We start from the raw sequence: 16480 nt of genomic DNA on the forward strand, positions 1-16480 counted from the left end.
ATTAGGAGACAACATGATCCAGAGTACAGAGCACACTGGTCTAGAAGGCAAAGGTCGAGGTTCTATTCTTCGCACTACCACTGACCATCTCTCTGACTTTGTTTCCTTTCCCAATTATTGTCTATCTTTTCAGTTTAGATTATAAGCTCTTTGGAGCAAGGCCTGCCTTTTTGTATGTGTTTGTACAGCACCTAGCACAGCGGGACTCAAACTGAGTTGGTAGATGCAACTGTAATACAAATAGTAACCATTAGTAACATAAATCCTTTGTCGGAATTACAGTCATCCCTCACTGTACGAGCACAATTGGTTCCTAACTTTTTGCTCGTAGGTGAAAACTCATAAGAGGGACACTAAATTCCTATTAAAATATGTGTAAAAGTCTTTGATTGGTTCCAAGTGCCTGAAGTAGCAGCAGATGACATTGCTTTTGGAAGGTAAGTGAACCTGGGGTTGGGGAGGGTTAAAGGCTGGGGGCAGTTTGGGGCCATGAGCAGGAGGGAGAGTTAAAACCTGTAGGCGGCTCAGGTGGAGGAGGTGGTGGCTTGTTCCTCCTGGCTGCAGCAGAGGTACCTGAGGGGCTTCGCGGGGGCCGGGGAGTTTGGAATGCGATGGGGTGGGTGTTGGGAACAGGCAGGGAGGGTGCATGGGGAGCTGTGGGCTGGTGGAATGTTGGGACTGGGTGGGGGGCTGTGGATGTCCCCACTCCCCGGCCAGGAACCCTACAGCCAGCTCGGCTCCAACCGCGGGGCTGACAGACTTGCCCCCTCACCAGTGGCTGGTGCAGAGCCAGCTGCGGGGGTGGCTTGTATTAGCAGGTGAAGTTCACTCATGTAGTGAACGTTGGTAGATGTGTGTCTCCCTCGTTTTAACGAGTACTTTTAAGTACTCATTAAATGAGGGATGAGTGTATACCACTTAGGGATGTACAATGTGGATCTCTAGTTGGCTATGTAAGACATGGCACAGAGCACATTTGACTGATTGGTATTTAATGATAGTTAATTTACCGGGTGGTGGTAGACTGATTGGAGTTCCTCACAGTCCTCTAAACTTAAGTAACCTGAACCTTTTAAATTGTGAACAAGTTTAACTACTGCACTATTCTATAAAACAGGGATGGGCAACCCTGAATAGTAGGAGGGCTGCATGAGCGGCCCTCCTTCATTTCGGTGAGCCACAGCCCCTTCCCTGCACCTTTCGTGCACTGGGACCCCACACTTACCTATTCTTCTCCCTGCCAGAACTTTCTGAGCATGCAAATTGCCTGATTCACACTCCATCCCCACTCCTCCCCCTTTCTCCCAGAGGTGGAATGCCATGAATCAGTCTGGGGATAGAGTGTGAATAAGGCGATTCATGATGCCAAGAGACCTAGTAGGGAAGGAGAGGTGTAGGGAGTGTGGGGATGTGGGGCCCCAGTGCTCAAAAGAAGCATGGAAGAGGAAGGCAGCCGGGGTCCACAGGGTGCGAGTGGAGCCTCAGTGGGCTGCATGCAGCTTGCAGGCTGCAGGTTGCCCAGCAGTGCTATAAAAGAAAAATGGGAATTAGTAATCATTTTCTGGAGCTGGGAAACATCATTGTATGGACTCTGAGAAACCAGTACTTATTATTCATTATTTTAGAACCGTAGCTAACATTTTCTTGTGCAGAAGGTTCAGCATTTTTGTTAAATATAAAGTGATCTTAGGTGCAGATGTGGGTTTAGTTACCTTAATTTCTGAATAACTGAACTGGCATATTTGTTGATCAGCATGGCTCAGCAAATAGAGCTTTTTATTATATAGCTGAATTTTCTTAGGTCAGTTATAGTACTGTACACTTATTCATTTTTTATAATGATCTCTGTGGGAGATGGTATGAATTTTATTGGTAAATGTTAAACACTCTATTTAATGAAGCAAACTCCTAAAGCAGGTGTGGGGAACCTGTTCTAATTTGGGGGCCACTGATCAACAGAAAGATCATTTGAGGGCCACACGGAAGTACAAAACAGACAAAAAAGCAACTAAAAATCCCCCCAAACAGCCCTCATTGATGTGGCCCTCAGCCGAGATACATCATTCCCCTTGCACTCCAGCTCCACAGTGAGGTGTGAGAGGACTGAGGCTCAGGGCTTCTGCCATGCCAGATTAACTCTTCTGGGGGTCTGGGGCTAGTAGATTATGTGGGCCCCCTCTAGGCTCTGGGGTGGGGTTAAAAATGAGTGTGTGTGGAGAAGCGGGTTGCGGGTAGGTGATCTGGGCTGGAGATGGGGCTCAGGAGTGGGATGGGGTGGTGGATCTGGATGGGGATGGGACTGCAGAAGTGGGACAGAGGTGTGGGATCTGTGCTGGAGAGAAGGTGCGGGAGTGGACTAGGAGTCAGGAGTCTGGGTAGGAGGGTGAGTGTGACGGCAATGTGGGTGTGCTTACCTAAGCAGCTCCCTGCAGGCACATGTGGCTCTGTGTGCCCCACTGCTCCCAGGAACAGCCCCCTGCTGTTCCCATTTGCCACCATTCTGGTCAATGGGAGTAGTTGGGGAAAGACCTCTGGGCGACTGTGCTGCCTTCCTCCAGCTGGGGTAGAGTGGGAACCACACTGTGCACAGCTGCTTCCTCCCCCTGCCAGACAGAGCCCAGGGGCTGGATGCAGCCCATGAGGCTTGGGGGTCCTACCACCTGCAGTTCAGAGCCAGCGTTCACACTCCCGCTCTGCTGCGCAGGCTTCCCCCTTTGTGTCTATGGGGGTGAGCCCTCAGCATGTCTGGCCAGATCCAGGCAGACCATAGGTCAGATCTGGCCTGCAGACTGCAGGTTCCCCTCCTGTGGAGTAGGCCTGATAAGGACTGTGGGCAAGGTTTATCTGTTGATAGGTAAATCATAAATGGCTAATTTTTTGGACATTATTTGTTGTGTATGTGATAGTTCATATAGGTGCTGTACTGTATCTTATAATTTGTAGTTTTAAATTTACAGATACATTTGTCATATTTTCAATTTTCTTATATGTTTTCAAGTTTGTATGTTACTGGTGGTGGAACACAGTAAACTTTAATGCAGTAAATATGCCCTAATCATTCAGTAGGGTAATTGTACTACAGAAAAAAACACAAACTTTTTATAAATGTCGTAGGTGGAGATTTTTTTCAACTGTCTGATATTTTATAACTGGAACTACATATTAACTTCTGGTGGAAAATTCAAAATTTATTTAAAACCATTCTTTCTTACATGTTAATTAAAGAATTAATGCTTATTCCATAGAGACACCCATAATTTAAGCAGCATTGAGCAGTAAAACACTTCACCACTAAGGGGCACAATAATTCAATAATATACAGTGTTGTAGGGACTGTTATATATAAATAAAATAAATTTTAAATTTCTTCCTTTAAATCCAGAATTCTTTTTTAATTTTTTTTATTTTTAATTCTATCTTTTCCATGGGATATTATGAAGGGAAATCATGTTTGGTAATCAAAATGTGCCCTAGAACTGAATCATATGTAGAGCCCTGCAAATCTGTGGATGTCAGCTTTATATCAATGGGTGTCAACATCCGTGGATGTGAATGCGGATAGCTGTGTCTCAGTTTTGCAGATGCAAATACAAATCTTTTATTTAGAACCTTCAAATTTGTGGGTCATTTTTGCAGATGCAGATCCCAATTTTCTTCCTGTGCAGGGCTTTAATCATATGTGTACATAGTGATCACTAATTGTAATATGTATGCACCCAGTTTCAGTGATAAGACTGTATAAAGTAAATATTCACATCTTTTAACTGTGATCACATACAAGTGCAGAGTTCATACTTTAAAACTGTATTAATCTTTTGTAATTTAAGAGAATTTTTGACTAACATAGTAGAAAATAACACTTTTCAATGACTGCTTTATGCCAACAACCGCGTTTCAAATACAAATTGGTTTGTGTAGGTCAGCTGTAAACAGGCAAACCTAGAGCTGCACTGAACTGTAATGGAAGTGTCTCCTCCAAATTAAAAGCTTACAGTGTCAACAAGCATTTGTAAGCGAGAGCAATGGTTTTATGTCCCAATTGTCAACAGTGTAAGTACATGTAACTATATCTTAGTTATTTTGTGTAATAATTATGCTGTAGAAACAAAATGAATTGTAAACTTTGAAAGCTAAATGTACCAAATTTAGTTTATGGCCCTACATATGTTGTTTTCTTTACAAGTGCAAGAGTTTCGTAACTTGCAAACACACTAACTCCAAACATCACTCTTGAAGCCCAGAATGTGTGATGAGACAGTGTGAAATGATGAAAACAGATACACGTGTGATTGCTTTTAGTTTAGAGTTATCACTGGGTTCAGTGATCAGTTGGATTCATGGTCCGCTACCTAACTTCTTCTACATGTGACCTGAGGTTTCACCAGCAAAATGAACAGAGGTAGCTGTTGTTAGTGCATAATTTAAAGGTTCTGATGTGAACTTTGGCAGCAGAAACAATGTACGGGCGGTTTAGTTTATTATTTTTTGTCAAGGTCCAAATTTCTTGGTCAAAGTATCAGCAAGGTCCAGACTCAGGAGAAAATAGAAAAAAGAAAAACAGTAACAATAATGATGATAATTGCAAAGATTTTAGACTCTATTCAGAAACATCTGATAGTCTGGATTTGGCCCACAACCTGTCTATTGACTATTCCTATGCTTAACTCTCTAGTTAGATCTTGTGTATAGCTGTGACAGTCTCAGGTCTTGTCTTTACTTGTAGCGCTAGAGTGACACAGCTGCACCGCTGTAGCATTGTATATGAAGATGCTGCAACTCAAACAGAAGAACTTCTGCCATCCACTTAGTTTATCCATCTCCCCAAGAGGCAGTAGCTGCATTGGTGAGAGAAGCTTTCCCACTGGCACAGCGCTGTCTACATGGGGTGTTTGGTATAACTGCTTTGCTCAGTAGTGTGGATTTTTCACATCCCTGAGAAATGTAGTTGGTATTTTAGGTATGTAGTGTAGATCTGGCCTTGGCACCTTGCGCAGAGCTCTTCTTCAGGTCTGGGGATCAGTAAAGCTTGTCTTTCTCAACATCAAAAGTTGGTCCAATAAAAGATACTACCGTTCCCACCTCTTCTCTCTGGTATAACTAGTGAGCACTCCAGATAAACTGGAGAAGTGCTGCATAGACCATTCAGAATTTACGTTTCATTCCTTATCCTTAGCAATAGCATGAAGTACACATACTGCATTAGTGTACCAACACCCATACAGTGTGATCACTGGGTCAAGTGTGCATGTTATTTTTCTGATACCCATATAGATTCATAGATTTTAAGGACAGAAGAGATTCTTGATCATTTCATCTGACCTGCATATCACAGGCAACAGAACTTATCCACCCATAACCACTGGCTGAGTTACTGAACTCATCAAGTCATGATATAAAGCAGGGTTAGTCGATTGTTGTTGCTGCTTTCAGGGTCTAAATTTCTTCATCAAAGGTATAGTCAAGGTCCATTTTCCAGAGAAAATAATTAAAAAAACTGACAGTAATGATAATAAGTAAACTGAAATATTTCATGGTCTATTCAAAAGTATCTAGTGATCTGGATTTGGTCTGCGGACAGCCTATTGACTACTCCTCATATGGCCTTGTGGGCTGCAGCACAGCCTCATTGTCACTGACTGCACCTTCTTTAGCGCAATGCAGAGTAGCGTCCTAGAACCACCCAGCTCTAAGCCAGCTCCTGGCCAGTCCCACATTTGGCCAGGGGCTCTCAGTGCCACCTGACCTTTGGCCCCAGGATCCAAGCCCTCCAGGCTATGTTCCTGGCTCCTTGATGGAATCTGTGAGCTTGGACAAAGCAGCTAGACTCAATTCTTAGGATTATAAGTGCACACACATCACCACACAGCCCCATGAAGTTAATTGCAAGGCCTCCTCTTCTGTAATGGGGTAATCCTGTCTCACTCCTGGGGGTACACTGTGGATTGTAAAGTGCTTTGAGACTCGTGGAGTGATGTTGCTGGATCAGGACAAGCTAATTGCTGCTCTGTGGCCCTGTGAGCCGGTCTCTATGGCTAACCATGCTGCACTGAGATCTCCCAGATTTCTGTTAACCTGGGGGTATATATGTGAATGCCCTTCTCTCCTTAGGCAGTGCTCCTCCATCCCTTCCTTACCTTTGGCAGCCAGGGTATATGCAGGAGGCTGGCCTACCTGGGCAGGAGGCACCTCCATTTCCCCTCCTTCACCCAATTCACTTTCACTTCCTGCTTGTACTGCTAGGGAGCAGGAGGTTACTGGGCTGGGTCAATTGCCAGCAGCAGCCTGTGTCAGTGGCCAGCATTACTGTATGGTCCAGCTTCAGGTGAGAAGAAGTGGGGAGGGGTAAGCTCTGCAAAGACAAGGGCCAGCAGCTCCTGAGAAGGCAGAGGTAATGATGGCAGTTGCCCTCACTAGATGGCTGTGAGCAGAGGCAATGTATAACTGTTCTTGGGGGTGGTGAAGAGCAACTTAAAAGTTCTGGTCTGAACCCTGGTAGAAATCTGGGAGTCCGGGGGAGCAGGGCATGTGACCCATGGGACTCTCCCCAGACCCCACACATTGTTGGTTACCAAGTATTCTGTGAGAAAACCTTAGCATAACTATTTCTTAAAAGATCTTTTTCTTGTACCCTAAGCTGCATAAAGCCATATTACTGAACTCTTTAAGCTCGTTCAATTATATGCAAGATTAAAATACTAAATTGCTAGAGACACTCTACTTAAATCACAATTAAAATTTATAGACATGAGATAATATAATGGTGAATGGGTATAATAATACTTTCATCTCACAGAGAATTTCATTAGTGTTTGTGAAGCTGTCAGATATCATAGTAATAGGCTACGTCTACACTAGCCCCAAACTTCGAAATGGCCACGCAAATGGCCATTTCGAAGTTTACTAATGAAGCGCTGAAATGCATATTCAGCGCTTCATTAGCATGCGGGCGGCCGCGGCACTTCGAAATTGACGCGCCTCGCCGCCGCACGGCTCGTCCCGACGGGGCTCCTTTTCAAAAGGACCCCGCCTACTTCGAAGTCCCATTATTCATGGGAACTTCCCCCTTATTCATGGGGACTTTGAAGTAGGCGGGGTCCTTTTGAAAAGGAGCCCTGTCGGGACGAGCCGTGCGGCGGCGAGGCGCGTCAATTTCGAAGTGCCGCGGCCGCCCGCATGCTAATGAAGCGCTGAATATGCATTTCAGCGCTTCATTAGTAAACTTCGAAATGGCCATTTGCGTGGCCATTTCGAAGTTTGGGGCTAGTGTAGACACGGCCATAAGCACACAAAAATGGTCACAGGAAAATGGATAATTCTGTGTTCAGTACAGGATTTCGATAGTGTGTAATAAATAAGAGGATCTTCACTAACTGAACAATGAAGAGAGAATATTCTGTTTAATATAGTTTTCATGAACTTACCATTTGTGTTTGCTGACTGCATATTTCCAGACATCACCTTTAAAACAGAGGCTAGCTGGTAATAAAACTGATGAGTGGTGGGTTGTGTTTCTTGGTAGTTGTAGCTAACTTCTAAAAAAAATAATCTAGCTGTTTTCTATCATACATGGTATAAATCGCTGCTTACTGATTGTTCCTTCTTTAGGACCAAAAGGAAAAAACACCTTTTTTCTCTTGGTGTAGTGAATTTTGAAGCATTATTTAATTGGGAGTTCTGGTTTCTTTGTTTCAAGCATTAGCATTCCAAGTGGTTTTATAGTGCAGAACTGAAGTATCTGAGGACACTGTCAATCCATCAGTTAGCAGCTTAGCAGAACATTCTGAGGTTAATCTTTCGAAAACAGTACTGGAGGTGAGCCTATTAATACAGATACTTGTCACCAGCTCGGCATATGAATGTGTCCTCTACCAACTGGATGTATGTTGTCCAGTGCCTGAGGAGGAGGATGTCTGTATTAAGTACAGTCTGTAGAAACAAAGGGGTATCAACAAAATTGGATATAAGTACACTCTTTAAATAATTTTAACATTAGGATTTAATATAACAAACCAGAAAGTTGTTTCATATTTTAACTCATTACGTTGGGCCAAAATTCTTTTTGGAAACTACAGAGAAAAGAAGATTGTCTAGAATATCTCAGAAAGCAGATTGCTTCCCAATAGAACAGGGAAGGAAGCATGCAGATTAATAAAGATATAGACATTTTATTTCTGCACATAATTCATACTTGTCATTTGATGGTGTTAAAAGTGGACACGTTTGAAAGGCACCCTCTCATCTGTCATTTGCACAAACTAAATACTTGTTTAGGATGTAGGTAAACTGATGACATTCATTTGATCGTTAGCTGGTAGCTTTATCAAAATTTGATATTGACAGTTTTAACTTACTCCCCCCCCCACAAAAATACCAAAGCGTTTAGAGCTGACATCAACTGACCTAATTTCTTAGTGTTTTTTCTTTGCAAATGTTGTGCAATATTAAACAAATATTGTTGCTGTGTCCTTACAAGTGTTGTTTGCTGCCAGTACATTACATCTAGACATTTCCTTCTAGCTTTTTAATACTGAATAATAATAAAAAGGAAGTTTGTGTATATATACACCCTCAAGGACAAATGACCAATGATTTAACTATGTCTAATCTTGTGATCTCATCACAGGTCAGTTTTCCTGTGGAAATAAACATTGTGATGAGAAAGAAGGACTGAAGAGCTGGGAGGTGAATTTTGGGTACATCGAATATGGTGAAAAGAGGAATGCACTTGTGAAACTGAGTAAGTTAACCCCTTCTTGTAGCTGCCCTTCAAGTTTATGTACATGCAAATGAAGGCATGTATCTTGCTATTTAATCCTTTAGTGAAAAACCTACAAATGGTAGTCATGTTTTGGACATCAGGCAAGGGGGAAATAAGTTATTGTACATGATGCTCTTGGATGAACTAGTTAGAAATGTAATAATGGCTGTGCTTTAGGGAAATAACTCTTTCCATCAATACAACCTGTAATTTCTATGTTGCCTGAATATGTTTTGCAGTCTAGTTCTTAGACCACATATTGTTCTGGTGATGTTGCAAAAGAGCTTCTTAATTTATTTTTTAAATAGAAGGACTGTGTGGCACACTTGAAGTTTCATCATAGCCCATGCTGAACAAGTTCTGTGGTTAAATAGTCTGTAGGGTCATCAGACACCTTTTACAAGCATTCAGTTTACTTAATTTGATTATTGATACAGACATTTCCTAATTTTAATTCTGGCATAATTAATTTCCTTCTTTGAAAACGTTACTGAGCTAGAGGAGGTTAGGGGAAACAGTGAGACTAGGCTACACTACAGTGGTTCTTTGAAAGAAGTTCTTTCAGAAGCTCTCTTCTAAAAAAATTTCTTTACAAAGATCGCGATCACACACAAAACAGCAGATCAAAAAAATTAATGCGCTCCTTTGATAGAGAGTGGGCACACTCCAGCCGCTCTTTCAAAAGAATGGGCCAGGAAGCTCTGGGGATCAGAAAATCAGGCACCATGGAGGACTGCTCTGTCAGGAGAGGGGCTTCCAGGGTGCTTACATGCATTTTTTGGGAAGAATCTTTCAAAAAAATGCACTCTTCCTCATCTTGGATCAAAAGAGGCCCCCTAGAGAAAGTGTCGCGTTCTTCTGATTTACTATCAAAAGTCTGCATTTTTGCTGTCTGGGATTTTCAACAGTGCCCCAGCTTTTTTAGAAAAAAAATTGCTAGTGTAGACGTAGCCTAAATGTGGTATATAGTGATTTTACTAAGTTGTTTGACGTGGTCCCATGTAATATTCTCATAAGCAAGCTGGGCAAATGTGATCTAGATGTAACTACCATAAAATGGATGCATAACTGTCTGAAAGAATATACTTAGAAATACTTATCAGTGCTTCACCATCAACTGGGAGGGCCTATCTTGTGGGGTTCTGCAGTGTTAGTACTCATCAATATTTTCATTAATTACTGGGATAATAGAGTGGTGAGTATTATTTATAAAATGTTCACATGATAGAAAGATGAGAAGGCTTGCATGCACTTGGAAGGGTAAGATTAGAATTGAAAACTACCCTGGCAAATCGGAGAATTGGTCTGAAATCTACCAGATGAAATGCAATGACAAAAAGTTGAAAGTAAAACATGTGGGAAGGAAAAATCAAATGCAGAGCTATAAATAACTGTCTATGTAGCAGTACAGCTGAAGAGGATCTGGGAGTTATAGTGGACAGTAAATTGAGTTAACAGTGCAATGCAGCTGTAAAAAAAAATAGGATGTTTTGGGGTCTACTAACAGGAATATTGTATTTAGGTCATGAGAGGTATTTGTGCTGCTCTATTCAGCGCTGGTGAGGCCTCAGATAGAGTACTGAAGCCAGTTCTGGGTACCACACTGTAGGAAAGGTGTGGACAAATCAGAAAGGTGCAGGGGAGAGCAAATTTAGAAACTGTGGCCGATGAAGACAGGTTAAAAAGACTGGGCATGTTGAGTCCTGAGAAAAGAATCCTGAAGAGAGGATTCTTTTGTCTCCAGATATTTTAAGAGCCCTTATAAAAAGGACTGTGATCATTTGCTTTCCATACCCTGAAGGTAGGACAAGAAACAATGGGCTTACCTGCAGCAAGGAAAATTTAGGTTAGATATTAGGAAAAACTGTGAAACTAGGATAGTTAAGACCTGTAATAGGCTTCCAAGGGAGATTGTGGCTCCCACATCATTGGAGGTTTTTAAGAAGTTGGACAAATACTTCTGAGGGCTGGTGTAGAATCACTTGGTTGTGCCAATGCACGTGACTCTGTATATGATGATTTCTCAAAGTCTTTTTTAGCTCCGCTTTTCTATGATTTTATTATTTTTCCCAATAAATCTTTAACTGCATTAACAATAATTCCCATACCTTAGCAGTATTTGTATTTCTTTACTGTGTCATAATGTGGTTTGATCCTGCCAACAAAAGCACATCCAAAACATACTATAGCACAATCCTGCAAAACAGTAAGTGGTACTTATTTTTTGGGAGCAGTAGCAAATGCTGAATCTCCCATCTTCCTTCAAGGTGATTCAACACTTCGGAATCATACTGGCAGTTTTATCACAAGTTAATGTTCCTTTTCGTGAACCCTGGCTATAACTATAGCATTTTTCTTTTTGTAGTAAAAATTAGTGCAATTGAAAGAAGTCTATAAAGATAGGGATAACAATGTTGATAATTAAAGAATATTGCTATGGTATATGACATTTTCATTTTCAAATTGTCTTTTTTTTCCTAGGACTGTGCCCAGAATGTTCACGCAAATTAAATTTTCATCACAGGTAATAGAGCCTTTTGAGAAATTCCGATTAAATAATAAAACTTTCAGTTAAACACAAAAGAAAGCTAGCTAAAAATGATGCAAAAATTTCTGTAACTTTTGCTTATGCTGACTTCCTCATCATTTTAATAGGATAGGTACTCTGGCATTGCCAGTTATATATTTTTGTGCTAATGACAGTTGTAACTCAAATTGTAACATTTTTCATTTACAAATGCTGATCTCAGATTTGCCTTTTAGGTTTAACTTTCTGTGCTAGATTTTAGCCCAAAAATTAATTTTTGGAAAGCTTGTTGAAAATCTGCCTAGTGATTTTTTTGAGTTAGGTAAGCAGGTATTTTTTTTATGTTTTTCCTATTTAAAAAAATATCATGTCTGCTTGTGCACAGCTCAAATAGCTGAACTTCAAAATGTCATACTCACATGTTTACTTCTCAGTGAGGAAATGCACTAGGCAATATTTGGGGAAAAACTTAAATAACATTGTGGTTATGGGAATAAGGGGATTTCGATGTTGGCAGGGTCCTTTTGGAAAGGACCCCTGTGTAGATGATCCACAGGCGAGTGAAACGCAGCCGACAGAGTGCTAATGAGGTGCTGAATATTCATTTCAGCACCTCATTAGCATTCTTCCATTTGGCCATTAGCCTGGCCATTTCAAAGTTTTTTGTATGTGTAGACACAGTCTGTGTGGTGAAAAATTCACTTATAGTCATGCATATTACAAAATCCAATTACATTTTCAGTTTTATAACTGTCTGTCCTCTATTCACAACTATAGCCTCAGCTACGTTTTTGCGGTTTTCTTGTTTTTGGTGTTTGCAGGCTTTAAGACCAGAGAGGACCAGCAGATCATCTAGCTTTTACATTTTTTGACTGCTCTGTAGTTTTGTGTGTTTGTGTGTTTATATCATCCCAGTCGCTTTAGGATCTGGAAAATCTCACAGAGACACCTCTTTTTGAGATGGGGAAGTGTTAATTATTTCTGCTCTAGAAATGAGAAACTGAAACCCAGAGAGATTAAGTAACTTGCCCATGGATGGTCACACATCTGAAGCCTTTGGCAGAGCTGGAAATCAGTTGCAGATCACTCAAGTCCACAGCTGTTTCATTGTTTTGAGATTATAATTTCTCACTTTTTTATTTTAAATGTACAGAACTGTACAGAAACATGCACAGAAATCAGTTATGCTCAATGTCACAGTTTTTCTGTCAATTTCTATTTTTAAAAATGGAAATTGCCAAACTCTGTTAGTGCACTATTAAGTTTGCAACAGAGAGATAGCCGTGTTGGTCTGTATTCTGTCAAAACAAAAAAGCAGTCCGGCAGCACTTTAAAGACTAACAAAATAATTTATTAGGTGGTGAGCTTTTGTTGGACAGACCTACTTCTTCAGATCATAGCCATACCAGAACAGAGTCAATATTTAAGGCACAGAGAACCAGAAATTAGTCTTTAAAGTGCTACCAGAAATGGTTCTCTGTGCCTTAATTGAGTCTGTTCTGGTATGGCTATGGTCTGAAGAAGGGGGTCTGTCCCGTGAAAGCTCACCACCTAATACATTTTGTTAGTCTTTAAAGTGCTGCTGGACTGCCTTTTTGTCTTATTAACACAGAAATCTGTATATACAAAGTTAAACTTTCATTAGAAGTGTTAACATGGCCATATTGCTTGCATTATATTTGATTACTGATTTAGATTATTCAATGTAAAACAACGAGGCTGAATTAATGTTGCTTTTGTAACTTCAGGTGCTTTTTCAAGTGGTTCTGCATATTCTCACTTACCAGTGCAGCCTAATGGTGGAATTTTCTGTAAGCAGTAACTGTTAGAGCATATGTGCACCCTTCCTATCCCTAATTATTCCTTTCTCTTGTATTAAGCTCCTTAGCTGTTCTTGGTAGTCCCTAGTGTTAGTTTATTTAGGGTGTTTGTAGTTATAGCTAGTTTAATTCTTAAGTTTGGTTCTCTGATATGGTAGAGCCAAAGAAGAAGAAAAAGCTGGGATTTGTGAGCTGCTCTTCCTGCTCAGTCTTCTACCTGACATTGGGCATTAGATGTTAGTTGCCTTAACTCCAGAGCAGGCAAGATCTGGCCCACTGCCCATCTCATTGGGATACTGAGGCAGGCTCCCTACCTGCTGCAGCTGAGGCTGCTCAGAATAGCTGACAGCTTCCTCTTGGTTCTGCACACTCCTTGGTGGGACAGGGGACCTTGTGCACAGTAAACCAGCCACTGGGAACTGTGGTGACTGAGCTAGGGGCAGTGCCCATGTGTGAAGTATCTCCTTTCTCCCCCAGAGGCATATGACACACAGAGGCATATGAAGGGAACCTCTAGCTGTTTTGAACAGCCTTGGGCTGTGGCAGACAGGGATCCTGCCTCAGGGTACTGCTGGGCTGTTGGCCAGGAACTGCCTTGGTAAGTGCTTCCTGGCCACCCCCTCTCACTCCTCAACTACCTGCCCCAGGTCACCACCCAAACCCTCTGCACCGACCTTTCCCCTCTGCCCCAGTTTGCAACTCCCTCCCAGACCTTAGACCCCCTCCTATACTCCTCCCCAGGCCAAAATCCTCTTCTGCACCTGTTGTGCCCCCTCCCAGACCCTCTACCCCAATCCTCTGCACCCCTTCTTCCCCAGGTCACAACTCCCTCCCAGACACTGAACCCCCTCCTACTTGCCTCTTTCAGGACAGAATTCTGTCCTGCACCTCCCATCTCCTACCCCAAGTCATAACCTCCTCCTTCACTAAAATTCTTCAGACTCCTCATCCTCTCCTGCACCCCAGTGCCCTATCCTGAGCTCCGTTCCCCACCCAACATCTGTCGCAGACCTGGCCACTTCTCCGTAGAAAAGTGTGGCCCTTGACCACTTATCAAAATCTCGTAGTGGTGTGTCATCAAAAATTATTGCCCATTTCTGCCTTATCTGCTTCAGAGAAAGTCACTCTGCTTCTGAGTAGTCTATTTAGCTCAAACCAAGTAAGAAGAGAAGGGTGCTACTTAAGAAAGGTCTTGCTAAACAGTTGGGTTCTGGGAGCTTGTTTGATCTGAAGACTAATCAGCCTGTTTCATCTCTGACTGAGGGGCCTAAAAGATCCTAGTGTCTGTGTTTTTACTGGGGAGTGCGGAGGGGGGGATCAGAAACAGACCCTGCTCTTAAAGCTACTGTGGTGTTGAAGGTACCATCTCTTCATTTGGCAGCTAAGGACTTTATGATTTAGTCATTAGTTTTAAATCCATAGGTTCTGGGGTGTGGGGGCAGGAAATCACATCCATTGACAACAGTGCCAAATCCCAACGTTCAGACTTATCATAGCCATCCATTCAGGCCCATCTTTTATTATACCAGTTCTGAGATCTAAGTCAATTCAGGATTTGGCTTCATGTCCCAGGGCTATGGAGTTGAACCTTTCTCTGGATCTAGTAATACCTACACCTGTCAGACCAGAGCCATTGTTTGTACGTACTATGGTGCCAATACCAGATCTGAAGAAGACTGATGTGGTGACAGATGTTCATTATGAGTCATCTAAGGCTGTTTCTACACTACAAAAATAACTTAAAAGTAAGCAACTTTGAAAATGAGTGTCTTACACACAGCCTACTGCTTTCCCAGGAATGGAGTAAGGACTTCGAAGTAAGGGAAAATGTGGGGAGTGGGGAGGGATAGCTTAGTGGTTTGAGCCACTTGTAAACCCAGGGTTGTGAGTTCAAAATAGAAACATAATTTGGGAAGTTCATAAAAGCAGTTTTTTAGCTTCTATGACAAGGTAACAAGCTCTGTGGCCCTGGGGAAGTCAGTGGATGTGATATACCTTGACTTCAGCAAAGCTTTTGATACGGTCTCCCACAACATTCTTGTCCATAAGTTAAGGAAATATGGATTGGATCCCTGGACTATAAGATGGATAGAAAGCTGGCTTGATGGTCGGGCCCAGTGGGTAATGGTCAATGGATCAATAGCTGGATGGTGGTTGGTTTCAAGCAGAGTGCCGCAAGGCTTGGTTCTGGGGCCGGTGTTATTCAACATCTTTATTAATGACCTGGATGAGGGACTGGATTGCACTCTCAGCAAGTTTGTGGATGACACAAAACTAGGGATAGAGGTAGATATGTTGGAGGGTAGAGAGAGAGTCCAGAGGGACCTGGATAAATTGGAGGACTGGGCCAAAAGAAATCTGACACGGTTCAACAAGGAGAAGTGTAGAGTCCTGCACCTGGGGTGGAAGAATCCCAAGCACTGTTGTAGGCTGGGGACCAACTGGCTCAGCAGCAGTATGATGGAAAGGGACCTAGGAGTTATGGTGGATGAAAGGCTGGATATGAGTAAACAGTGTAACCTTGTAGCCAAGAAAGCTAACGGCATACTGGGGTGCATTAGGAGGAGCATTTCGAGCAGACCTAGAGAAGTAGTTATTCCCCTCTGTTCAGCACTGGTGAGGCCGCATCTTGAATATTGTGTCCAGTTTTGGGCCCCCCAGTATAAAAAGGATGTGAATTTGCTGGAGCAGGTTCAGTGAAGGGCAACAAAAATGATTGAGGGGCTGGAGCACAAGACCTGTGAGGACAGGCTGAAGGATTTGGGCTTGTTTAGTTTACAGAAGAGAAGACTTAGGGGTGATTTCATAGCAGCCTTCAACTTACTGAAGGAAAGCTCTAAAGAGGAGGGTGAGAAACTGTTATCAGTGGTGTTGGATGGCACAACAAGGAGTAATGGTCTGAAGTTGAAGAGGGAGAGGTGTAAGTTAGATATTAGGAAAAAACATTTCACCATGAGGGTGATGAAGCATTGGAATGCGTTGCCTAGAGAGGTGATGGATTCTCCATCCCTCAAGGTTTTTAAGCCCCAGCTTGACAGGGTCCTGGCTGGAATGACTTAGTGGGGGTTGTTCTTGCTTAAAGTAGGGGGCTGGAATTGATGACCTCCTGAGGTCCCTTCCAGCCCTATGATTCTGTGATTCTGAGTCTATGTGTGTAGATTCTCTGCTGGCTACTTTGAAGTAGTGCCTAACTTTGCAGTTAACTTCAAAGTTAGTTACTAGTGTAGACGCACCGTAAATGTTCTTCAGATCTCAGAGAGAAATCGTCAGGGGGAAGAAAGAAGAAGACTTTTAGTTGCAAGATTTAAATCTCCTTCACCAGAAAGTGGGGATGAACATTGTCAGTCTTTTTCTAGGTGTAGTTTTCCTCCTTTT

At 42.3% G+C, this 16480-nt stretch overlaps 1 protein-coding gene across 2 annotated transcripts in view; it reads left to right on the forward strand.

Annotated features, from left to right (window-relative positions):
• Positions 1 to 16480, forward strand: part of LOC142016147 (protein FRA10AC1) — a 59152-nt gene that overhangs the window by 34697 nt on the left and 7975 nt on the right. For both annotated transcript variants that reach the window (XM_075000382.1, XM_075000383.1), the window contains 2 exons: positions 8624 to 8737; positions 11240 to 11282. In XM_075000382.1, the coding sequence (XP_074856483.1) occupies positions 8624 to 8737; positions 11240 to 11282 (157 nt within the window). The remainder of the gene's footprint in view (positions 1 to 8623; positions 8738 to 11239; positions 11283 to 16480) is intronic.

This window comes from Carettochelys insculpta, chromosome 7 (genome assembly GCF_033958435.1).
Source record: "Carettochelys insculpta isolate YL-2023 chromosome 7, ASM3395843v1, whole genome shotgun sequence".
In the NCBI taxonomy this organism is placed as follows: domain Eukaryota; kingdom Metazoa; phylum Chordata; order Testudines; family Carettochelyidae; genus Carettochelys; species Carettochelys insculpta.